The 27015-nt window shown below is 44.5% G+C and overlaps 1 protein-coding gene across 1 annotated transcript in view; it reads right to left on the bottom strand.

Annotated features, from left to right (window-relative positions):
- The window catches only part of MB21D2 (Mab-21 domain containing 2), a 165717-nt gene extending 152059 nt beyond the window's left edge, over positions 1 to 13658 (bottom strand). Inside the window, exon 1 of the mRNA XM_063916445.1 lies at positions 12918 to 13658. Within this exon, the coding sequence (XP_063772515.1) occupies positions 12918 to 13329 (412 nt within the window). The 5' untranslated portion in view covers positions 13330 to 13658. The remainder of the gene's footprint in view (positions 1 to 12917) is intronic.
- Positions 13659 to 27015: the final 13357 nt, after the last annotated feature.

Here is a 27015-nt window from a genome sequence, read left to right as displayed (position 1 = left end):
TGGGGAGAAAAATACTTGAAACTGATGGTTGTGTATGGGTTCTGCTTCCAGCTTTAGTACACTGAAACATCCCCATTTTGGGTAATCTCTTCTAGGCACTGCCGGTAATATATGTAGTGCACCCAAAATGGCTGCCTCACCTGGTTTCTTTCATGGGTGGGTTATGTTGAATTTACTATGCAAAAGGGCTGCACCAACCCTGCATCAAGTTAATTATGTGCACTACGGGGGTCATTCCGACCCGATCGCTCGCTGCAGTTTGTCGCAGCGCAGTGATCGGGTCGGAAATGTGCATGCGCCGGCGCCGCAGTGCGCCGGCGCATGGCAGTTTTCGTTACCTAGCGATCGCATCTGAGACAGAGGCGGTCGCTAGGCGGGAGGGGGCTGAACGGCGGCGTTAAGCCGCCATTTAGGGGGAGCGGTCCGGCCAACGCAGGCGTGGCCGGACCGTTGGGGGGGGCGGGCCGCGGCGGCTGCGTGACGTGTCACGCGGCCAGCGGGAGCGACGAGCAACTCCCGGCCAGCCGCAGGAACTGCGCTGGCCGGGAGTTACTCCTCAAATACAAAGGCATTGCCTCTGTGCGATGCTTTTGTATTTGTGCAGGGGGTGCCGGCACTGACATGCGGGGTGGACTAGCCCTGTGCTGGGCGTCCCCCCCGCATGTCTGAGTTAACGATCGTAGCTGTGCTAAACTTAGCACAGCTACGATCAACTCGGAATGACCCCCTATGTTCATTGTTTTTTGGTTTGTTTTCCTCTTGCTGTAATACTATACCTCTGTGCTATGTTTTTGATGATTGCACAGTGACTGAGTCCTGCTGGAGAAAAGCGCTATATAAATAAATTATATTATAATAAATATCAATGTCCATTTACAAAAAAAAATGTAAATTTTTTTTTGCAAAAATAAGGGGTCTACAGATGTGTAGTGTGTAACACAGGTCGCAGCATAGCATAGTATACGCTATGCTATACACTGGAGTGAATGGGAGCCGTGTGTATGTTCCTTCTAATCGGTGCCGCTTGCGCATGCCACATGCCTGCTACAGAACGCTGCTAAACGCAATACTGTTGCGGGACCCATATGTATGTACTAAGCCTTGGAGAGAGAGAAAGTAGATGGATATAAAGTACCAGCCAATCAGCTCCTGTCAAGTTACAGGTTAATGACAGTTAGGAACCGACTGACTGGTGCGTTATCACCTTCCACTTATCCAGGCTTAATACATCTGCCCAACAGACTCCTAAGTGCTTTATGTATGAAAACACTTCCAATATGAATACAAAGAAAGTTTAACTATGTAATAGGATTCATAAAGCAATGTTTATACACTTTTTCTCTCGGCAACATTCACATTTACCATTTGATGAATATGCCCCATTGAGCTGGAGATCATCTATTAGCTTAAGTGAATGGAATACAGCTTAAAAAAAAAAAAAAAAAAAGGTAATGCAATATATGTCAAATGAACTGCATTTTGCATTTACTATTGTATAAAGCTTAGGGGTCATTTCTTAGTTTAGAAATATTGCAATGGAAAGTATGGTTAAGGAATCAAATTTGATTTCATTTACCTTTAAAAAGCATAATGGAACAATTTTTATATGAACCAGACTATTACAGAAGGTATACTTTAGTGTCACATATATCTACGCATACATATGTCCTCTGTTGACAACTGGAAATGATTGTAGACACAGCCGAATGAACCAGTGCTAACACTAAAATGACACATTGCCTGATGTTATTTATAGCTGTGTTGTGCTTGGATATTAAACCACTTAGGAGACATGTCATGGCTAAATATATCAGTGGCAACGAGACACATTTTAAAGCAAAGATAACTTCATCATGAACAGGACGCGCTTTACATTATTTCAGCAGGAAAAGTCTAAATTATTTAGACAAGAAGAATTAACGTGGCAGGAGAGTAGAGGAAAAACACAAAATATGTAGCAAGACTATAGATCCAGCAGGAAAAACATTGTTATCATGCACAGGATTAACTTTTCCTAATTTTACCAGGTTTGTAGGGAAAATATTGTAACATTAAAATTAGGGAGTGTTTCCTTTGGATTTTGTTGTTGTTTTTATAAATATGTTCAGGTGGGGGGGGGGGGGGGGGAGAGTTTGCATGAATTACTCATTTATTTATTACAATAAATGGCAAGTACTTTTCTAGCATGTAAAAAAGAAAACATAATAGGCACAACACATCAGGTGGACAATCGGTAACCATATGCAATTACCGATTGTCAGATAGGTCGGCGGAGGGATGGACGACCGATCTGTCGGCCTAGTGTGTACCCAGCTTTACAGACAAGGGGCTCTATGCATGAAAGAATGGAATGTCTAAGTTTTAGTTATCACTAAACATCACATTCTTATACTTTTATGTAGCTATTCTCCCATTTATGAACCAGTAACTAGGTCTTTGGCGATCCCGGTTTCTTCCTCTTCTTCGCCTTCTTACACTTTTTTTTTTTTTTACTACACATGCGTCGGGGAACAATCAGCATCAGCAGCAGGACACAGGTCAGAGTGGGGAGCAAGGGACAAGCGAGCCAGCAGACAGATCATGGCGGGAGGTAAATGGCAGTCAGCAGAGATGACCAAGCATATGCATATGCTGGGCCACCTTGCTATAGTGACGACGGGGGTAGGGGCAGAACGAGGAGGCACTGGGGGCAGTAAGGAGGAGGTGACCTGGCATATGTATAATTGCATATGTCCTGGTATGTCCTGGACTCCTCCGATTGGCTGCTATCACAGAAGGGGGTGTAGAGAGCAGTGAGGATGTCTATGTCATCCAGAGATGGCGAATGGATTTTGAGAAGCGATATGGAAAGCAAATAGATCCTGACATGGAGCTAGGGCACCGCTGGAGAGATCAGACTTCTCCATGGTAACCCCTTCTGTGAATAAGAGATGGCAGTGAAAAACCCTGTTACAACTGATAAAGGGCTTTTAACTGCTACATGAATAGACCCCATAGATATCAGATCAGTTACACAAAACGACTGCAAGTATACCACTTTCCAGCAGCATTAGTAGTTGTATTAGGCCTGGACAACTTGTGGTGCCCCAGTATGCTTGGGACCCCGGCGGTCACCATGCCGAATCCGGGATGACAGCTAGCAAGGTAACAGCTAGCAAGGTAAAACTGGGATTTGCAGTGTAACAGCTGGAGGGCCACAGTGGTACGTTTTACACAAATGGCAATCTACAGTATCACTATGCAACAAACATAATAAAAAGGGCGTTACTATGCAGCAATTCTGCAAACAAGTTCCTGTAAACCTAAAATGTCTACATAACTCTGTAGGGTTTGGTAACGGGATGCCGGCACCCAGGATCCTGGCGGTCAGCATACCGACCCCGGGATCCCGATAGCAGAATGCCGGCGGGGGAAGGAGCAAGCACACTAGAGCCTTTTGCAGGCTCGGTGGCTTTGTGATTGCTCGGGATCCCGGATTCGGCATGGTGACCGCCGGGATCGCAACCGCATTCTCTATGTAGTATACTCCCCTTCTATTATTTAGAGTGTTGGTAACAGAATCTTTAATAATATGATTATAATATTTTGTTTTTAAAATATGCATAACGCATATAGGGGAGATGAATGAAGCAGTGAAAAGAGTAGAGAAGTGAGCCAGTGTCCTCCATCTGGGCTGGAATGTCCACAGTGCCATCAAAGGAGTGTCAAGTTTCCAAAGCTGCCAATGTATGCCACATGTCTTCATGGACCAGCTTTGACTCAATGGATATAAAAGACATTGCTGAAACTGCCAGGATATTGCATCCCGCTACATGTGACCTGGACCCTGCATCAACCAAGCTTCTAATAGGGTAAATGACATAATTAGCCCTGTATTTACAAAAATAGTTTAATGCTCTTTGTAAACAAGCATTTGTTAGACCTCTTCTTATAAAAAAAAACAAAAAAAAAAACAACTAAATTTAGATCTCGACTGCATGACCAACTACAGACCGGTATCAAACCTTACTTTTCAAGGAAAGGATATTGAGAAAGTGGTTGCAACTCAACTAGAAACCCGTCTAATAACCAATGATATTTATGATCTATTCCAGTCAGGTTTCAGGAGAAGACATTGCGCTGAAACATCCCTGATGTGTGGTTAATGATCTAAAAATATATGACATCCCAGCAACGCACTAAAAAAAAAAAGTGTGTATATATATATATATATATATATATATATATATATATATATATATATATATATATATATATATATATATAAACAAAAAACACCAATAATAAAAAAAAGAAGAAAAAAAAAAAAAAAAAAAAAAGGGTACACACCAACATTCCAGAAGATTGGCATTTAAAACTGTAATTAAGTTACCACCTGCTAAGACCAGGAGATCAAATTCCTGATCATGTCATTAGGCACCCAAAAAAAAACAGACGTCGGCATCCCAATTGCAAAGAAGCCGACAGGGTTGGATAATGGGTGCTATAGCCGGTCCCCTACCCTTCCCTACCCACTGCTTATCCCTAACCTTCCCCTTAGTGCCTAGCCAGCCCTAACCTTCCCCCCCCCCCATAAGTTCCTAAACCCAACCCTCCTGGCCTGCAGCCTAACCCTCGGAAGGGGGTGCCTAACCCCCCTCTCCACACCCTAACCCTCCCATGGCATAGCCTAACCCAAACCCCCACCACCACGCAGCTTACCTCTTCAGTGGCGTTGTGTCAGGATGTTCAGCATCCCAGCTGTCGGGATTCCAATGCCGGGATAGCTACCTATTCGGGATGCCGGTGTCGGCATTCCGAATAGTGACGGGATTCCGGCATCAGTAATCTGACTGCCGGGATCCTGACTGCATTCCACCAAGACTCATGGGATAACTGATTTCCCGGATCTGTAAATGATCATATGGGTTTGCAATGGGAAAAAAAATAAAAATAACGATGTTAGCCTATCATATTTACAGGTGATGGGTGCAGTGCCTCAACCCCATGACGGAACATGTAATCTTAAGTCACATTTAACTGAATTGCCCCCTTATATTTTCTTTGATACACTGTATTTAAGAATTCTGAAGTCAAAATACAAAGATTAGAGAACAATATTCTATTAGAACAATTCTATATTTGTATGGTAAGCAAATATGCAAGTTATTCTTAGACCCTTCAGCTAAACTCTCTTCTGTGGGAAGTGGCTACAAAGAAAACCAGTTTCCAAAACTAGGAAAGCAACATAACTTTAAAAAGAAACGAAAAAATATAAATGTCCCATTTTTGTATGAACATGGTTATACAATGAGAGCTAGAATCTGCCAGACAGGCCAGGCAATATGTGCATACCATTCTAGAATCCCTAAAGATACCAACATGATCATTAAGGCATTTATTTCACAAAGTATTTGAAGTTATTCTGTAATGTAATCCTTAATGTCACAATATAAGAAGTATAGCATTTCAAAACAGAACTATGAGATGTGGAGTACGGGGGTATAACAAAATAGGCTGATACAATGAAAGATAAAAGCAGAGCAACAAACGGGTGTCTTTCTTCCTGCAAATGGTAAAAGCAGAATCCACAAATTATGGTTCATTTTTCATATGCTACTCATACTGTAACGCATGCACATGCCAGACATGTGTGGAAGCAAAACAGAACATCCATTACATGAAAAAAAGTGGAGGATTATTTTCTTTTTAATCTTAGAAGTCTGTGATCTAGTCATTCCACCAGATCACGTGTACAAGCCTCCCTAAACCTGGCCAGAATAACTGCAGTGTGTTGTGGGCATCACATTTCTTTAAGTAATGTCTTTTTGTGGCTCAAATATTAGAACAAACTTCCACTATAGGTGGAGTCTCGAAATTCTTTGGAGGGACACAGCTGGCTCTAAAGCTTCTGGGTAGACAGCCCTATGGTAGATAACTGTGCCCCTAGATTACACAAGTAATACATAGATTTCGGACTTAAACACTGTATGTCATGTGACCAAGTGATATATTACAGAAAATGCCAATAGAAACCTATATTACAGGATTTGTCATACAAAACCTCTTTACAGAAGCCATAAAGTTGCAGAGGCTTGAAGTCATACCGAGGACATCCTGTGCCGTTTGGCAACACACTGGGTAATGATGGGTATATTTTAAAAGGAAATAAAAGACATAAAAGGAGTCTCATGTATCATGTGGATAAAGAACAGGCTTCATAGCCATGGATACTGCCCACAGCTGACTGCAATTGAGAGCTAAACACAACTATACATCTCCCACAAGGCAGTACTAAAGAATCCATCTAAAATAGATTGGAAAAGAAGAGTGATTCAAAGCAAAATAATATTTATGATCATTAATGGTCCATTAAGCCAAAAACAGCTTTGTACTCCTCTGTTAAAACTTGTATTATGCTAATGAGAAAGCAATGTTTTTCACTAAGTTACAGATGTATAACAGCACCCACGGATGAGAAGTCACACAAACAAAGCAGCACACTGTCTCCAATACACCAGTGTAGATACTAAAATTGTGAAACATGGAAAAATAAATGGAATCAGGCCTATTTATCACATCCCGCATTTTTAATAGGATTATATAGTATTGCCTAAATTGGCAAAGCTTCAGATGGCATTAGCCTATCATAGCAGACTATGGGCTACTCTTATGCTATTATATTACTGGAGAAGGATCCTATGGGCTAAATCAGTGTGAAGATGGCATTAGCTACTGGGGCCAATCTGCTTGGTAAATCTTAATATAGCAGCCGGGGACTATTCTATTAGCCTCGATGCCGGCACTTATCAGAGATTTTTCATAATCCGCGATAAGGGACTGCCGGAGCAGAGATAACACAAAGGGACTGGTGACTTATCCCCAATCCCATGTGTTTTCATGCAATTTCGGACAATCAAAATAGTCTCTAATTGGATACTGCGATAATGAGCATCGGTCATACATCTCGTTGTTTTGATCAGCTGAAGCGTCATCGAGGCTAATAGGATACCACCCAAAGTCTTCTTTATCAAACAAAATAATAATAATATGTCAAAGTCGAAAAATATTGAAGAACACACAGCACGTATAAACTGCACACACATGCCCACTGCGCGTGCACTTGTTCTGCCACGCGTGCACATATCCGCAATTTGCGTATGGTCGCTCCTGCGGTTCTGCGCATGGTATGGGTATTTACGGCAGAGTTTGTGTACGCATGGAGGGCCATCAGAACACATTACATATTTAATCCAAATAGTGCACAATGTACACATAGTCTCCTTGCACCACATCAGAAAGTTATAGCTGTTTAAATGGTTGCAGAACAAAGGGATTCACCTTTACAGGATAAGAGGGGACAGACTAAGGTTATAAGGTGGTATTTGGTATCCAGCTGTAGGGCATTTTAAGGGTAACATTCCGGTGTTGGTCTGCGGAAGATCGCATGTTCCTGCGGATAGTTATGTGCAGAAGCAGAATATAGATATAAACTGTATTTACTGTATATTATGTATGCGGCGGGAATCCAGAGGAGACCACCCACAAGAGCAGTTGAGAAAGACATCGCCTACCTTTTCAAATCAACCTATGACCTCTCCTGTACTGTAAAAGTGCATTCCTGTGTCCAATGGACAAAGAGATTACAGTATCCATTGTATTGCTTTTGGAAGACTTGTATAAATAAAGCCTGCTGCAGCCCGGCCACACACAAGACTCACAACGTTATCTATTTGATGACTGAGGACCGGACAGCGCACGCGAATATACTCACGTATGTACATTGACTGTAGCTATTATTCTGTTATATATATTGTCTTGTATTGTAGCGTATAATTTGTATTATAAACCCCCTTTCAGAAATAATCCACTGTGGTGTCGGAACCCAGCGGTAAACTCACAATTGGTGTCGTGTGCTCATTGCCCTGCTAAGGTTTAAAGTGTACTATTATTGCTGTAGAAGGTTTAAAGTGTATCTCTGGGTGTGTATGCGCTGCGAGTACTTTGTACCGTCAGCGCGGCGTGTGTACGCAAAGTCCGTACACTACGGAACCCTTTTACGCTAATAGCGTAAAAGGTGCGTAGTGTGAATTAAGTATAGCGGCCACAGCGCCTAAAAGGTTTAAAGTGTATTTAAGGTGTTTTTAAGGTATAGCTTTCATTCCTGTAAAGATAATCAGCTTTATCAAATAATAATAATAATAATAATAATAATAATAATAATAATAATAATAATAATAATAATAATAATAATGTGTTAAAATCATGCAAAATGTATGCATTAAGTTTCATTAGATGTCACAAATGTAGTGATCATGCTACATGACCTCACTCTTCCATTTGACCACACAGACCAAACAACTGGATTCATTTTAGTGGTCCGAAGATGACCCCACACACACACACACGTCAAGTTTTCATCACATATACTAACATACAAGGTAATGAACCTATCAAATGACTGGGTGTGTGTTTTGACACAATCTCACTGTAGATACCATAGTACACGTATGTATTCCAGCAGATATTGTGCCCATTCACATGTAATACTTTACAAGGTGAAGTGGTTAAAATACCACTAGTCGGAATCCCAGCGATCACAATGTTAATGCCGGAATCCCGACTAGCAGTGGAATACCGCCGCCAGAATACCGGCATCACAGGCTATTTCCCACTGTGAGTGTCCACAACACAGGATGTAGTCAGGAGACTGACGGTCGGGATCCCGGCGGTCAGCATGCCAACGCCAGGATTCCGGCAGGGTGTCCGAGCCCACAAGGGACTTTGTTGCGGTTGAGCCACCTCAACCCCCACGACACCCATAGAGGGAGAATATAACTTGTGGTGAGTGCAGTGAGCCACCGTGCCCACAGAGTGGCGAGCGCAGCAAGCCCGCAAGGGGCTTTCTAGCACTCACCCCACTGCTGGAATACTGGTGGCCGGGATGCCGCTGTCTGTATACTGATGGCCGGCATCCCGGCCGCTGGTAATTCATACTCATTTTTTTACAAGTGCTGATTAATCATGGTGTGCATAGCTTATATTTCATCAGTGGTTCCCAAACTTTCTTGAATCACGGTGCCCTAGAGTATAAGCCTGTTTTTCACCACACCCCTAGGACAAAAGTTATTTTTTTATTAATAAATTTGGAAAAATAATATTCAACTAAGTAAATTGCGCTACCTGTCATCCTTAGGGTCAGTTATGTGGTGGTGTACCGTTGTGCTTCTGATTGCCCACATTTTTTATGATTGCCAGCCACTAGCACTGGTTTTACCCATCACTTTGACCATACATTATTTGATTTGGTGCTTGACCACAAACCCAAGGCCTTCCTGCAAGAGTCTCACGGCACCCCAGGGTGCCTAGGCACACAGTTTGGGAACGACTGTACTACATTATTAGCTATTAGCAATTTCAGGAACATGTGTTAGACACATGATTGTTTTGCACCTTTATTTTGAAACCAACAGGTGATATACAATGTACATCTCCAGGCAGAAGAATAAAATCCGGGCATAGCTCAGCACAGGGAACTGAAAAACCCAACCCTTTACGCAGCTAAACCTGATTACAATGGGCGCAATATGTGGGATAACGGGTATCACTTTAGAAAAGAAAATTGGGTGTGATATATCATTTGAATACCTGCCATTGTCTTTTCAAGGTGAGCAAAGGTTTAACAGTACTATAACAGCCAACAATATGTCTATGCTGGCGCCATCTTGGAGTTTCTTGAGTCTTTGCCCAAGTGACTTTATTGGGGACAAATAAAATATGCAGCATGGAGTGTACAATATATCATACCTACCACACAAAGTATAATTCCTTTTGTCAGAAGCCAGTTATGTTTATATGGACTGTGGAAGTAAACTGACACACCCAGTGTAAGCATAGAAACACGGGTAGAACATGTAAGTGCTGATAGGGCACTGGTTGTATTCAAACCCATGGCTCAGCCTCCATCACTGTGCTGTTGCAATGCTAACCACTGTGTGACCTTAAAGTACTAAGTCCTACATCTGGTAACACATAGATCTGTATGTGTAATATATATTTACTGTTTTCTACACCTGGTACCTTGCATTATGTAGCTCTGCTTTGGTGTTTTGTTTGCTGGTCCAGGAACTGAAGTGCCTCAATTTAGAAGTAAACACTGCTTACTATGCCATCTGCCCTCTCACAGGGCTAACCCTCAGGGAACAGTTACATGGCTACATTATACTGGTTGCTTCATTTGGAGGATTGAAACAAACTCCCTATTGCAAACAGCACTGTAAGAAATATTGAGCACGATGGCAGGGACAGGAAATAAAGGGATTGAGATGACTGATGACAAAGAATGTCTCTTTCAGATTTTAGAAGGACTTGTTCTATTCCAGGAGGGAGGGAATTAACCCGTTGGTGTCTGCTGCAATGTGGGAGGTGAAAAGCAATTAAAAGGACACTATGCCTATCACGGCTACTATGGTATCGGTGAAACACTGCACCTGAAGATTGAACAGGAGGGGGGGGGGGGGGGGTATCAGTGTCAAAGTAAATATACCCCTAAATGTTCTATCAGTCTGTTTGTCAGAGCTGCTGTAACAGAAATAAATACTAACCCTGGTTAACAAGCTGCAGGTTAACCAATAGTGAATTATGAGAGAGCGCGCTGAATAGTTTAAAATAATGCAGACAGATACAGTATGGGTTCTTAAAGGTCAAAGCAAACTTTTTTTTTTTTTTTATAGTATTATAAATGAAATTCCCTTTATGACTTGAGCATTCTATGTCCTATCTTTAACATTGTTGCTCTGTAGTGGCAAAAAAAAAAAAAAAAAAATGGTTCAGAGACATTTAACAATCCTATGCACAACTTCTGCCATTCTGTGACAGCAGAGAATTCACATTCCCACGGAAAGGCAAGAGCAGGCGTTGATTTCTTGCAACAGAACAGAAGGTTAAGAGATCTTTTAAATCACATCCGCACAAACCCTGCCACATCCTATGAGAAAGGTGATGGACACTTTTTTATTATGTTGACAATCAATTACACAGCTAGGATAACCTACTCATCTTGCCTGCATAACCCATTTTCCTAAAGATACTAGAACTGTGTAAGTTAATGATGCAGTTAACATTTCCCTATAAAATTTTCTATTTCCAGCATACATAAAATGATATGATATTTAATGTACATTTCCTAAGAGGCATGGTAACAAGATCAAAAGTTACAACTAGCTAGCACTGCTGGTTTAATACCAAAACAATAAAATAAAATATGTGAAACAGGATAAAACTCTTGATTTCTGGAGCAAATGTTTAACAAAATGTCTTACAACCAATAGCCAGCAGATTGCTAGACATATAGGGCTATTCAAATGTTTGAGAGGCGTGGGAGTACTAATGGGTGTCTATCGGAGCTATTCAAATGTTGCTCCAATCAGTCATCCATTAGCTGCAATGGTCAAATTTCAGCTCGCAATCCCGAAAACTGCAAGCTGAAATGTGCGAGAAGTGTCACGCCCATTATTTAGGACGGGTTTTGATGCTTTACACAGCTAAACCCTGTCTAACTGGGCATGTCAAGCGTGATTATTAAAGGGTGCCCAGGACAATTGAATAGCAACAATAGGCGCCCTTTAATTAATCGTCTTAGAACGAACATTTGAAGAGCCCCCACAGAGCAACTGTGGAGTAGACAGAAACCATTAGCAGAATCACGTTACAACTTATTTACACAAGGTGCTGCAACTCATTTGTGTAACAAGTGTAAACAGGCAGGCAGAAGTGTCCGCTAAATAAATGAGCGCTGCAGTGACATGGCATAATCACTTGCACAAGGAGCCTGGATGTAACAAGTGGGATAGTTTGGCTAGAACTGGCATTACTAGAAATCGCCACAATAAAAGCATGGCAAAGTTATATGGGAGTGCAGTGCTTCAGATGATAAATGGAGTCGCTGAGCTACACTTCCCCCCAGGCCTAGAAAATAGTGGCTAACACTCAGAAGAGAGTCACACACGCCAGGTGTAAATACACCACGCCTATGCTGCAGGTAGGATTATTCCAATAAATGAGTGTGCAGACAGTCCAGGTCTAAGGTGGAGACAGGCCACAATTATTTAAAGAATACAGTAGGGCAGGTATAAAAACTAAATTGCAGAGTGTGCATTTGTAGTTTAGGCTTTAACCTCTTTTAATACTGACACTGCCATTTTCACAAGTAATTGCAGTATACTGTATGTTGCCTCCATCACAGAGGTTCAATGCATTGCATGTAACACATATAGCCTCAGGCTCCCTCATTACATGGCATTATTCACCCAAGTGTATATGTCATAATAATGAGTGGCTGTCAGATTAATAATATGCAGGTAACCCTCCAGTTGACGCACCTACATGTGTGGGATATGGCATGGCAGTCACACACAATTACAACATGGAATTACTTTTGTAATACCGGGTGATTCTGTACCACAGACATATATGTGTAACATACAGGTGTCCCTATTACACATAGGTCATTGCTACGTATTATATGAATTATAAGCAATACATTCACATTGAATTAAATCAATTAGCCTAGATTAGAATAAACATAGCTGTGTAAAACGGGATATAATTATCAGCTGTTACTTGCTATAGACATGATAGCACATGAATGCAGCAGATAATAAAGACACCCTGTAATTGCCATTCATGTATATGACATGGGCACCTCCTACACGAGAATCATGAATTGAGCACTTGCATGGATGAGCAGCTGCTCCCATATCAGCCAGTATAGTACATGTGCTGCTGATCAGCTGCTCCAGCCAGACGCTGCATATCCAGCCCTGATCACCGACACGGACAGGCCGGCGCCGGGTGCAGCAGCGGGGCGCTAGCAGTAAGGGGCCAGCACACACACCAAACTCACATTACACACACACACACTGCAAGGTGTTGCTTACCTAGCATGGAGAAGATGAAGTCCTTCGCAGTGTGGATCTCCAGGGCTCTCTGATCGTCGTATTCCCGCTGATCATGTTTGTTAAATTCCTGGATGAGTTTGTTTAATTCCTCTACCCGTGCTCCTGACCTGAAATCCAGCTCGGGGGAAGCAGGTTTGCTGATTCCCCCGACGGTGCCTGGCTTGGTGGGGATGGGAGCCGCCATCTTCACTTCCACAGGCAGTGGCAGCGGCAGCAGCAGGATTATAAATGAGAGCAGCAGCCCTGACTCCTTCCTTCCCCTCCCCGGGATAGTGGGAGATGGCTCTGTGTGTGTGGTGCTGCAGCAGTGAGTGCCTCGCTCTCTCTGTGGCGGCTCCGCTCCTGCACACAGCAGCAGAAACAATGTGACAGTGAGCGGCTGTGAGATCATTCAACAAGCGGCATAGGGACTTAACCCTTTGTTAAGCGGAGGCTCTGAGCCACTGCTGCAAGCTCGAATAGGCACGGGCTGCAGTTATTGTGAGGCATGCTGAGGAGGTCATGGCATGAAGTTTGGTTTTGTGGAAATGCATTCTGATTGTTTCTTTTTTTCTAAATGATGGCAGGTGTATGACCCTATCTGGGCAGATGTACTATTATTGTTCCACTTTATAATCAGAGTGCCCAGAATGCAGGTACCAGTAGTAGTAGTGCCACTATAAAATCTGAGGTGTAGGCAGTATGGTGTATATCATTTTACAAACGTTGCACCCAGTGCTTAAAGTGGTCCTAGAGAGGTGGTGGAACTCACCCCCCCCCTCCCCCTCCTCCCGAGCACCCATGCAATATAACTATTGTGTGCATCCAAAAAAGGGGCGTGGTCACACATTAGTAATAATGCCCACAGTAGTAGCATTCCTAATACACATAATGCCCACAGTAGTAGCACCCCGTAATACACAATGCCCACAGCAGTAGCGCCCTTTTTACAATGACCACAGTGGTAGTGCTCCATGGGGGTAATTCTGAGTTGATCGCAGCAGGAAATTTTTTAGCAGTTGGGCAAAACCATGTGCACTGCAGGGGAGGCAGATATAACATGTGCAGAGAGAGATAGATTTGGGTGTGGTGAGTTAAATCTGCAATCTAAATTGCAGTGTAAAAAATAAAGCAGCCAGTATTTACCCTGCACAGAAACAAAATAACCCACCCAAATCTAACTCTATCTGCAAATGTAATATCTGCCCCCCCCCCCCCCCCCCGCAGTGCACATGGTTTTGCCCAACTGCTAAAATATTTCCTGCATCGATCAACTTGGAATTACCCCTTTTATGCAATGTCCACTGTACTGGTAGTACCCCTTATATAGAGCCCATAGTAGTGGTGCCCCTTATGCAATGCCCCCAGTAGTAGTGCCCCTTATGTCCCCAGGAGTGATGCCCCTTATTAAGTGCCCCCTTTTACAATGCCCTCATTAGTAGTGCCCCCATTAGTAATGCCCTTAACGGTAATGGCCCTGTGTAGTATTGCCCCCAGTAGTAATGTTGGCTGTAGTAATGCCCCCTGTAGTTTAGCCCCAGTAGTTATGCCCCCAGTAGTAATGCCCCTGCAGTTATGACCCCAGTAGTTTACCCCCACTTTAGTTTAGCCTCCCAATGGTAATGCCTCCAGTAGTTTAGCCCCATGTAGTTTGCCCCAAGTAGGAAAGCCCCCAGTAGTTTAGCCCCCCTGTAGTTTGCCCCCTTGTAGTTTAGCCCCCCTGTAGTTATGCCCCCAGTAGTAATGTGCCCCTGTAGTTATGCCTCTAGTAGTAATGCCCCCTTGTAGTTTGCCCCCAGTAGTTAGCCCGATGTAGCTTGCCCCCAGTAGTTAGCCCCCTGTAGCTTGCCCCAAGTAGTAATGCCACCTTGTAGTTTAGCCCCGCTGTAATGCCCCTGTAGTTTGCCCCAGTAGTAATGCACCCCTGTAGTTAGCCCTATGTAGCTTGCCCCAAGTAGTAATGCCCTCTGTAGTATGCCCCCTTGTAGTTTAGCCCCTTGTAGTTTAGCCCCCCTGTAGTTTAGTCCCCAAATAGTAATGCCGCCAGTAGTTTAGCCCCTGTAGTTATGCCCCCAGTAGTGTGCCCCAAGTAGTAATGTCCCAGTAGTAATGCGCCCCTGTAGTTTGCCCCAGTAGTTTACCCCTTGTAGTTTGCCCCCTGTAGCTTGCCCCCAGCAGACGTGCCTTAAAAAAAAACAAAAAAAACACCATACTTACCAAGCCCCGCTCCCGCGTCCGACCGCTGTGATCCTCCCGGCGTCCGGCTCCCTGCACTATGAGAGAGATGTCATGACGTCTCTCATAGCGGACACTAGAGCCAGGAGCTGGAAGCAGGAGCTCAGTACTGAGCTCCTACCGCCGGGCTTCCACTGTGCGGGGAGAGCTGGGCGCCGCTGATAACAGCGGACGCCCGGCATCTCCCTGTGGCGCCGGCACACATCGGGTTAGGTGAGCCGGAGGAGGCGGAACTGCGTTCCGTCTTCAAGTGGAACTGATGGAACGTAGTTCCGCCCCGTTCCGGCTAACTTTAACCCCTGGTTGCACCATCCCAATAGCATTCAGTGTTCTCATTTTGACTGGCATTACATTATTTTTCTTCTTCTATACAGGGATCAATTTCCGGAGAGCAAAGCATTCTGGATATTGGCCCCCACTGCTACTGACATTTGAGATGGTGGTAGCCTGCTGTAGTCTATGAGCTACACATCATAACAACCCCTGAACCCTCCTCAGAATCCTCCCCAGAAATGGCCCCTGTGCATCAGGGACGTGCAGTCAGGGGAGGCAGTGCCTCATTTTAGCCCAAGTTTGGGAGGCACTGATAGCCAGTGCCTCCCGTAAACAGTGGGAACGGGGACAAAGCGGGGGACGGGGCCAAGCGCTGGGCTTTAAAAGCCCACTACAAAAAGAGGGGAATGTGGCACTTATAAAAGTGCCTCGCTGGCAGGGAAAGCACGCCCCTGCTAGAGAGGCACATGTGATTGGACAGCGGAACTAGTGCTGGATCCGCTGGTCCAATCACACACGCGGCCGGACACGTTAGTTACTGTTGCAGCTGTGGCAGCGGCGGGAAGCTCAGGAGTGCATGCGGCACCGACTTCATGAAGAGCGGCTCCCCCCTCCTTACTCACGGTGCAGAGTGCAGCACTGTCCTTCCTGTTGCTGCCGGGCCGGCACCTGTCACACTTTACACAGGCAGAGCTGGAAGACGCAATGCAGCAGTAGCGGAACATGGAGGAGGGGGAAAGCAGAAGACAGTGCACCAGCAGCTGAACCAGGGCCGTTTCTAGCCAATTTGGCTCCCAGTGCGAGATTTCAAAATGCCCCCCCCCCCCATTCACATAAGTAAAAATGCGCCCCCCCCCCCCCATAGATATAAAGAGGAAAAGTATGCGCGCGCCTCAGGCGCGCGCTCCCGGCAAGGGGGCGTGACCTCGTTAAAATGGGTGTGGCTTTGTTAAGATGGGCGTGGCCTCATCTGATCTCATCATCACGGCCACCACAGGATAAAAAAAAAAAAGTCCTCATTTTACACATTACAGCAGGCAAGTGTCCCCATTTTACACGGCACGGCAGGCAAGTGTCCCCATTTTACACAGCACGGTAGGCAAGTGTCCCCATTTTACACATTGCGGCAGGCACGTGCCCCCATTTTACACATTGCGGCAGGAAAGTGTCCCCATTGTACACATTGCGGCAGGCACGTGCCTCCATTTTACACAGTACAACAGGCAAGTGTCCCCGTTTTACACATTGCGGCAGGCACGTGCCCCCATTTTACACAGTATGGCAGGCAAGTGACCCCATTTTACACATTGCGGCAGGCACGTGCCCCCATTTTACACATTCCGGCAGGCAAGTGTCCCCATTTTACACATTACGGCAGGCAAGTGTCCCCATTTTACACATTATGGCAGGCACGTGCCCCCATTTTACATAGTACATATATACTATGTGCCTCCCCAGCCAAAGACCTCACCGCACTTCACTGCTGTGCATGTGTGTCCGCGGGACCACACATACACAGTAGTCCTGCTGCCACACTGAGCACATCACAGGGATGGGCTCCTTAATACATGTCACCGGTAACATTGCATCCTGCAGTGCGAACTAGGCGCTAACATTGTACCCAGATCGCATTGCACAGCTTATTGTAATGTGGGATACGAGCATCAGGAGAACTGATCAAGTATACATTGAACTTGCTAGCTAGTATTTCATATGTGGTCCGCTATTTCAAAGAAGTTATTATTATTATTATTATTATTATTATTATATTTTCCTACATATCTGTTATTAGTTTTGTTTGACTTCTTGGTTCTTAGAAGGTCACTTATATGTAAGTAAAAGACATGACACCACCGTGAGGAAGATTTTTATTCCTATTATAGGTATTTCCTTTACTAAAAATATCCTCCACACTGTTGTTTTGTTGCTCACACCCTACGGCCAACCTTTTCACATCCCTTTTTCCACCCTGCCTCTCTATACAGTAGGTACAACATAACCTATTTGTTACTGACAGTCATAGAAATAAGAGTGCCCCCATGTGGTAACGCTGAGAATTCACTGTAGAAGTGCAAAGCTGAGCTGTAGCTTTGCCCATTATTAGAGACCGCTGATGTCACTGTTTAATAAAGCTACAGACTTGTTTCTAGTTTGATGGCTATATATCAGGTACAAAAATAAATAATTAATAGTCAATTCCTGGGTTTTTTAGATAACTATTTTTTTTTCTCTATAAATAATATTACATCTTTATTATAAATTTCAACTCCACAGCAAATCAGCCTCATAACTATTTTCTTTATAAATTGACATATCTGCAAACATGCCTGCAATAGTTAGTAATACATTAAATTAAGTAGTTATACCAGGGATAGGTATCCCATGGCACTCCATCTGCTGTGGAACCACATAACCCAGCATGATCTGCCACAGGTGTTCTGCTAGGGCACAGGTTCTCAAACTCGGTCCTCGGGAGCCCACACAGTGCATGTTTTGCAGGTAACCCAGCAGGTGCACAGCTGTATTAATTACTCACAGACACATTTTAAAAGGTCCACAGGTGGAGTTAATTATTTCAATTGCGATTCTGTGAGGAGACCTGCAAAACATGCACTGTGTGGGGTCCTGAGGACCGAGTTTGAGAACCTATGTTCTAGGGCACAGGTTCTCAAACTCGGTCCTCAGGACCCCACACAGGGCATGTTTTGCAGGTCTCCTCACAGAATCACAAGTGAAATAATTAGCTCCACCTGTGGACCTTTTAAAATGTGTCAGTGAGTAATTAATACACCTGTGCACCTGCTGGGTTACCTGCAAAACATGTACTGTGTGGGGTCCTGAGGACCGAGTTTGAGAACCTATGTTCTAGGGCATGCTATAATAGGCTAGGGTATGTAGTTCTACAGCAGCTAGAGTACCACAGTTTGCCTACCTGGTGAATTACCAGCCGTCTGCTTAAGTCACTGATAGGCAATAGGCTGCTTTTAAATGCAACCCGGGTCACATCTTTCACACTGCAGTTTATCCAGGTTGGTCCTGGTTCAACCCTGGTTTGCGAACATGTGACCAGGGCGAATTCCTGGGACACACAAACTGGGTTGACTCTTTTACACCAAGCCAGGACATGGGTTGCCCAGGCAATATACTGGGTTAGCGGCTCAGTGCGAAAGGGATATAAGTAAGCCATTGGCACTATGCACTATGATTGGTTAGAGAGTAAAAAAGCAGCTGTGGCCATTTGGATGATGCATAACTACATTGTATCAATGAGGTTTGTTGATACATTTTATAAATGAACCTGATACTATAATAAATTTAACAGATACCTACCCAGATGGGGTCTATAAACACTTACTCAGATTGTCTTTCTCAATTACTAATCAATCAGAGCAGAACCACTGTTGAGTGGTTTCATGTACAGTAGTTCTACAAGCTCCAGTATGCCTTAGTAGCCATTCATATGCAGGAACATGTAGTTCTACAAGTACAAGCTTATCAATCATTTTATGGCTGCTGGGTCTTGCTGGAGCCAATATTATGGAAAGTGGTCACCATACCGCTAGTCGGGATCCCGGACGTCACAGTGCCGATGCCGGAGTCCCGACTAGCAGGGATATACTGATGCCGGAATCCCTGCACCACAGGCTTTCTTCCCTCTATGGGTGACCACGACACCCATAGAGGGAGAATAAATCCTGTGGTGAGCGCAATGAGCCACCGTGCTCGCAGCGTGGCGAGTGCAATGAGCCTGCAAGGGGCTTGCTAGCGCTCGCCCCGCTGCCGGCATACCCGTGGCCAGGATCCCGCTGTCGGTATACTGATGGTCGGGATCCCGGACGCCGGTTTTAAGTACTGATCCCAATATTACCACACATTATTACTGTATTTACATTTTATGACAATTACCCCAACTCCCAGTGCAGTATGTATGAACCCCGGTGCTAACTGCATGAGGCTATTGTTTTGTAGTTGGAAAATGGGCATAATATGTTCGCTGGCCATTCCCCAACTAAATTCAGCCCCTTATTGAACAGAGTCTGCAGGGTTTTCCTGTTTACCTTGACAAATCCATGTTATACTACTGTAGCCTATTGCTGGTTACAGCACTTTTGTTCTTGTCCAATACATACTAAAATGTAATCTCAATTTGATAATGATGGTGATGGCTAGTGTCATCGTCATGATCAAATTGTATGTGTACTGTATCTAGCATGTCGTCGCGGGATGTAGTTCCACTGGTCAAAATGTCTCCACCTACATCCCGACCCCTGCAAATCCCGACAGTCGGGACTATTCCCATAGAGTGGGAATAGAACCTGTGCAAAGCGCAGCTCGCCACGAGCCCGCAAGGGGCTTTGTTGCGCCCGCCCCCACATATGCATTCTGCGGCTGGGATCCCGGATGCTGACCGCTGGGATCCCAGCCGCCGGTAACGCCTACCCAACCCATAGGCAGAAGAGGAAACAGGTTCACTTATGAAAATGGTGAAGGGCAGCCATGGTTGCCAGCAGCTGACTGTCTTACGATTTGTACAATGAATACTTCATACTTCATGTCTGCAGCTTTCACAGTCTCTCCCCATTGTAACAGAGACCACCAATATCTACACAGACGTGACGGTCGCCAATTGCTGCTTTGTTATTGGTGGCTGATAATGCTTCAGCCTCACAGTGGCCACACACACTTTACCCACTACCAGTTGCAATTGTTATTACACTACAGTACCTTATGTATCAAATGTTTTCTGTGATGTGATAATTATCTCTAAACGCTAAGAAACACAAACACATCGGTCAAAGAGTTAAAAATCAGAAATCAATTTCATTAGCACAATATGCAAATAAGTTTATTTGACTAGCAGGTATCATAATAGCTGGCTTTCTGCTCTTTAGAAACATTCAGTATTACATGAGCACAGCAGGTGTGTGTACATAGGGACTCCTCCTACCGTGGGATAAGAAAACAAAAGGCCCACTGTGAATTGCACTGCCCACAAAATCTACTGCTAACAGAATGTCCATTGTTTAACTCACAGACTGGGAATCGGAAAACTGAATTGATTGTTACATTTGCAGTGATTAGAGTTGTTCATGTGATTTGCATTATGTTAAAACAGTTTACATTATTGCCATTTTATCCTGAAACTATTTTTCTGGTTATTATTAAAGCCAATCTGGCACGTATGTTAATATTGTGTTTAGCTGCAAGATTTGCAATGAACCACAATATGTATCTGCCTTGTGTGAGTCAACCCATGAAAGTGATGCTTTGATTGGCTGCCAGAATTTTCTGCAATTTTTGTATCTAAATGTAATGTCTATACATGAGCTCTGCTATGATTCACTATCTACAATCCACAAGACAGTGAAATCGCATTTGCAAGCACAAATCTGTTAAATTATCACCTGCATTTACCAAAAATCACATGCAAGGACAGATGCTCCTATAGGAGCTTGTCCCTGCCTTATGTAAGAATTAAATTGAGTTGGGTTTAAACTCCATCTGCACTATTGTACATGCACTATCATCAGTTGCAGATAGTTCCATAAATCTTAAAAATGACATTAGCTACTGTGGCTAAGCTTTGGAATGATTTGCATTCTGTAGATTGGTAAAATTGGAGGCTGCTTTTGTGATTGAAAACAGGGAACTGCAGAAGCTTCTGTGGTCCCCAATAGATATATACAGGTCAGAGGATGCTTAATATTTGCAGATTTCCCTGAAAACTGCTGATTTGGGGTTATATTATGCAATTATTATTTTTTAAATATATTTCCTTTATGCCACTTTCAGACATATGAATCAAGAATTTGCCAGGTCTAGCAACCCGGCAAATTCCAAGGTCTCAGCTCCATGACCCCGGTTGGAAGAGGGTTGTGGACCCAGGACTAAGTCTCGGATTTCCTTTCACACATACTGAAATTCCAGGGTGGATTCCCATGCAAAAACCCAGGATATAGTTGCATGTGTGAAAGGGGTATAAGTACCATATTTTGCACTACTCTCCCCTTAGTCCCATATTTTGTACTACTCTCCAATTTGCATGAAAGAATCACTTCTCAGGTAATCCTGATGTTATCAACAATCTGAGCAGTTTCTTCCAATGTTTTGATCAGAGATGAGCGGAAAAGGTAATCAGTGTCTCACCTGTCATAGACTTTTACACCAGAGTTTTAACTATTAAAATTACTCTAATAATAAACAGAAGATATTATATATTCTTTGTATTTCGCATATAATTTACTGTATATAGTCAAAACCTTGGAGTATACTGTAGTATGACAGGAAAGGGTCTACGTCACCTCACCGCATGTCACTGCCCCTAATAATATAGTAAGTTAAATCATTAGTAGGACAGCACGTGGCTAACCACTGAAAAATAACAAAATTGTACATTGAGAACACTGGCACTGTCATAAAAAAGTCAAAAGTATTTAGTAATAACATTAAGCCATATGCTATGCTACAGTGTAATGAAGAAGAAATATATGACATTCGAAAATATCCATAGCATTAGTTGTTAATAAGCATATATATACTTGAAAGATAATTCCTTAAAGTACACAATATTTTAAGGTGCAAAAGTGTTAAGGGGCATACATGCGGTGCGATTATGCCTATGTGGCCGATTTGCACTATGCGATTTCCCTTGAACTCCCCAGAGCCCAGAACCAGTCTATTTTTTTCTTGTGATACCAGGAACAGGAGCATGCATCCGCATCAGAAGCAGTATACACATAGGCCCTCATTCCGAGTTGTTCGCTCGTTAGCTGCTTTTAGCAGTATTGCACACGCTAAGCCGCCGCCCTCTGGGAGTGTATCTTAGCTTAGCAGAATTGCGAATAGAAATTTCTTAGCAGTTTCTGAGTAGCTCGAGACTTACTCCTACACTGCGATCAGTTCAGTCAGTTTCGTTCCTGGTTTGACGTCACAAACACACCCAGCGTTCGCCCAGCCACTCCCCCGTTTCTTCAGACACTCCCGCGTTTTTCCCAGAAACGGCAGCGTTTTTTCCGCACACTCCCATAAAACGGCCAGTTTCCGCCCAGAAACACCCACTTCCTGTCAATCACACTCCGATCACCAGAACAAAGAGATTTCTTCGTTAAGCCGTGAGTAAAATACCAAACTTTTTATAAAATTTACTTGGCGCAGGTGCACTGCGAACGTTGCGCATGCGCAGTTTGCGACTAATCGCACCGATGCGAAGAAAAATAACGAGCGAACAACTCGGAATGAGGGCCATGGTGCGATATGTACTATGTTTTCTACCGATATGGACTATATAGTACATATCGGTAGTTCATATTGCACCGTGTACGTACCTCCCAACTTTACCTTTATGGGAGTAGGGACTATCCCTACAGCTACCCTCCTAGCACTGAATACATGCTGTGCGTGTGCGCACAGCATGAATTCAGTGATCACAGGCTGCTTTGCAGAGCAGACCAGCGGGTGATCAAAGGCTCCCCCAACTGCTCTCCCCGCCCGCGGGACACTATTGCCTGCGGGAGGGACAGCGGGACAGTGTCCGAATAGTGGGACTGTCCCGCAGGAATCGGGACAGTTGGGAGGTATGCGTGTATATGCGTGTATAGTTTGGTTATAGAACACAAACACACATAGGGATTATTATTATCCTTTATGTGGCACCACAAGGGGTCCGCCGCACCTTACACAGTAATTAAACAGAAACGGTGAATAAAACAAGAAAGAAGTTACTTGCAATATAAAACATTGCAGAACATCGATTAGGTTTATCGATATTGCTGCGTCAGCAGTAATAATATCCAAATAATCAGCAGGGTTGCAGAACCCAAAGGTTTTGGTGCAGTACGTGTATCATATTCTAAATGTAATGAATTTAAAGTAAACTGCTAGTAGAATATTGCCAACAAGGCCATATCTAAGGATGTGCAAGTGGTGCTGTCGTACAGGGCAGGGCTCTGGGGGCAATATCATTGCTGCTCCATGACACATGCATGTAGATACTGCAGGGGCCGCCTGGAGCACCCTGAAGCTTGTGGCGCTACCTGGGCAGTGTTGTACTTCCTAGAGCTGACAGCCCCATTCTCTAAGCGTCAGATCATGGGTTTATGGGGCATGGCTGGGACAGGATGCTCTGCTGCCTGTCACAACTGAGGGCCTGAGCTGACGGGAGGCAGCCTCAGTTGTAGGGGCTGAGATGTACCGGAACCTGGGAGGTTGTATCAGACCCCTGGACATGTAAGTAACATGAATAATAACTGCCCGAAGGCGTGACCACGACAACTTGGATAAAAGTCAATGATGTTTATTATGACAACTCCGCAACACAGCAGCAGTAAAAGAAAACGTAAAAGTCAGCAAATAATAAATACAGTTCCTGGGTACTACAGGATGGCAGGAGCCACAGGGCACTGGTAGTGTGAGATAGTTCTTATGATCTTCTAGATGGAAAGTCCTTACCAGGCCCGACTGTAGCAATGGAGATAACCCAGGATTGTGCCAGCTGGTGTTCCAGGAAAAGCTGGGCTGCTGTAGATAAAACAGCTGCTGTGGATACTGGCTGGAACCAGACTGTTGTTAGCACGGAGTGGATACTGGCTGGAACCAGTTAAATAATAGATGAACTTGGGAGCGATGAAATATGAACTGAAATGTAGAACTTGAGAGCGGAGAAATAATAATACCGGTGGAGAGTGATAAAGTGTAGAAAGGACACCGGCCCTTTAAGGGAAGCTGTACTCTGCTGAAAGCTGAGCTGGAAGCAGGTAATGTTGTAGCTGGAAACAGATGAATCCACAATGGATTGGAGAGTCAGGCTACACCGCAGGTGGAATGCTGGTGCGGGTCTCTATGGTGGAAGTCTTGAGACAGGAGCTGGAACCTGGAAGACAATCACAGGAGAGAGACAAACAGGAACTAGGTTTGACAACCAAAGCACTGACGCCTTCCTTGCTCAGGCACAGTGTATTTATACCTGCAGCAAGGAAGGGATTGGCTAGGCAATTATGCAGATTAACAATACTGACAACAGATTGGAGGAAATGATCAGCTGACAGAATCCAAGATGGCTGCGCCCATGCAGACACTTGGAGGGAAGTTTGGTTTGTAATCCATGTGGTAATGAAAACAGTAATGGCGGCGCCGGCCACTGGAGACAGGAGACGCCAGGCTGACAAGTGCACATCCAACCACGCGGACACAGCGGAGGCCGCGGCTGACGTAATCGCCACTCTGACACTCTGCATGCAGAAGCTCAGGGACGGCGGCGGAGGCCGCGGGAGACGCCATGCCAGATGTAATAAGGCGTTACTGTGACAGCGTCTCAGAGAGACAGGAGAGGATGCAGGAATGTGAACATTAGGATAACAGATGGGATCCGGTCCTGGAGCGCTGAGCCAGCCTTAGGAGGCATCTGATGGGTAAGAAATGGCGTCCAGATACCCGGATCGTGACAGCACCCCCCCTTTAGGAGTGGCCCCAGGACACTTCTTTGGCTTTTGAGGAAACTTGGAATGGAATCTCCGGACCAAGGCAGGAGCATGGACATCAGAAGCATTGGTCCATGAACGTTCCTCAGGGCCGTAACCCTTCCAGTCAATAAGATACTGTAGTTGACCGTAACGGTGACGTGAGTCCAGGATCTTGGCCACTTCATACTCAACGCCTCGTTGAGTTTGGACTTTCGGAGTTGGAGGAAGTGAGGAATGAAACCGATTCAAGATCAGCGGTTTCAACAGGGAAACATGGAATGTCCTGGGTATTTTTAAGAAGGGAGGCAACTGGAGTCTGTAAGCAACAGGATTGATGACTTGTTCAATCTTGAAAGGACCGATATAGCGAGGTGCAAACTTCATACTGGGAACTCTTAACCTCAAATTCTTCGTGGATAACCATACCCGATCACCCACCTTGAGAGCAGGAACTGCTCGACGCTTCTTATCCGCAAACTTCTTGTACCTGAACGATGCCTTGAGCAGAGCTGATCGTACGCTCTTCCAGATATTGGCAAACTGATGCAAGGTGATATCCACTGCGGGAACAGAAGTTGCTGGAAGCGGTTGGAACTCAGGGACTTTAGGGTGGAATCCAAAGTTGGTGAAGAATGGTGTTGAAGAAGATGAAGAATGATACTGGTTGTTATGACAGAACTCGGCCCAGGGAAGTAATTGAACCCAGTCATCTTGAGAGGAGGACACATAGATGCGGAGGAAGGCCTCCAAGTCCTGATTCACCCTCTCGGTTTGACCATTGGTCTGAGGATGGTAAGCCGTGGAAAACTTTAGCTTGACTTGGAGGACTTGACATAAACTTCGCCAGAATTTGGCTGTGAATTGAACTCCTCGATCTGAGATAATTTCTTCAGGAAGACCGTGGAGTCGGAAGATCTCTTGTATGAATACTTGAGCCAACTTGGAAGCTGACGGAAGACCGGTGAGAGGAATGAAGTGTGCCATCTTGGTGAACCGGTCAACTACCACCCAGATGGTATTGAACTTGTTGCACATGGGTAAGTCTGTAATGAAATCCATCGACAAGTGGGTCCATGGTCGACGGGGAACGGATAGTGGAACCAGTTGCCCCGCAGGCGACTGGCGGGATACTTTATGTTGGGCACACTTTGGGCAAGATGCAATAAACTCGAAGACGTCTTTTTTCAGAGTTGGCCACCAATAGGACCTAGAGATAAACTCCAGGGTTTTTTGGATACCTGTATGTCCGGCAAAACGGGAAGCATGGGCCCAATGCATGAGCTTCTTCCTTAGCATCGGCTTCACAAAACTTTTCCCTGATGGGGGTGTAGAGTCCATCCCTACCGTGGAGAATGCCAACGGATTTATAATAGGATGCTTGTCTGAAGACTCTGACTCATTTTCTTGCTCCCATGAGCGGGAAAGGGCATCGGCCTTGCGATTCTGAGAGCCCGGACAGAACTGGAGTTTAAAGTCGAACCTGGAAAAGAAAAGTGCCCATCTGGCCTGACGAGGGTTGAGACATTGTGCGCCCCTCAGGTATAAAAGGTTCTTGTGGTCTGTAAGTATGGTGATTAAATGAGAAGCTCCCTCCAACAGATACCTCCACTCTTCTAGAGCGAGCTTGATGGCTAGCAACTCCTGGTCGCCAATGGCATAGTTGCGCTCAGCTGGGGAGAACTTCCGGGAGAAGAAACTGCAAGGATGTAAATGGCCATCTTTAGCCCTCTGAGATAACACCGCTCCTACTCCAACGGAGGAGGCATCCACCTCTAGGATGAAAGGAGAGTCGATGTCAGGCTGTTTCAGGACAGGCGCAGAGATGAACCTCTGTTTTAAAAGATGAAAAGCTTGCATGGCTTCTTCAGACCACTTGGACGGGTTAGCACCCTTCTTGGTGAAAGCAGTAATAGGCGCCACAATGGTGGAAAAGTCTCGTATAAACTTTAGGTAATAATTGGCGAACCCTAAGAACCTCTGGACCCCTTTGAGGGTTAAGGGTACCGGCCAATTCTGAATTGCTTGTAGTTTCTCAGGATCCATCTCTAGTCCGGAACCGGACACAATGTACCCTAGAAACGGAATGGACTTGACTTCAAAGACGCATTTTTCTAATTTGCAATAGAGATGAT

Source organism: Pseudophryne corroboree, chromosome 4, assembly GCF_028390025.1.
Source record: "Pseudophryne corroboree isolate aPseCor3 chromosome 4, aPseCor3.hap2, whole genome shotgun sequence".
In the NCBI taxonomy this organism is placed as follows: Eukaryota; Metazoa; Chordata; class Amphibia; order Anura; family Myobatrachidae; genus Pseudophryne; species Pseudophryne corroboree.
Note: the sequence above shows the minus strand (reverse complement) of the source record. Positions and strands in the feature narration are given on the sequence as shown.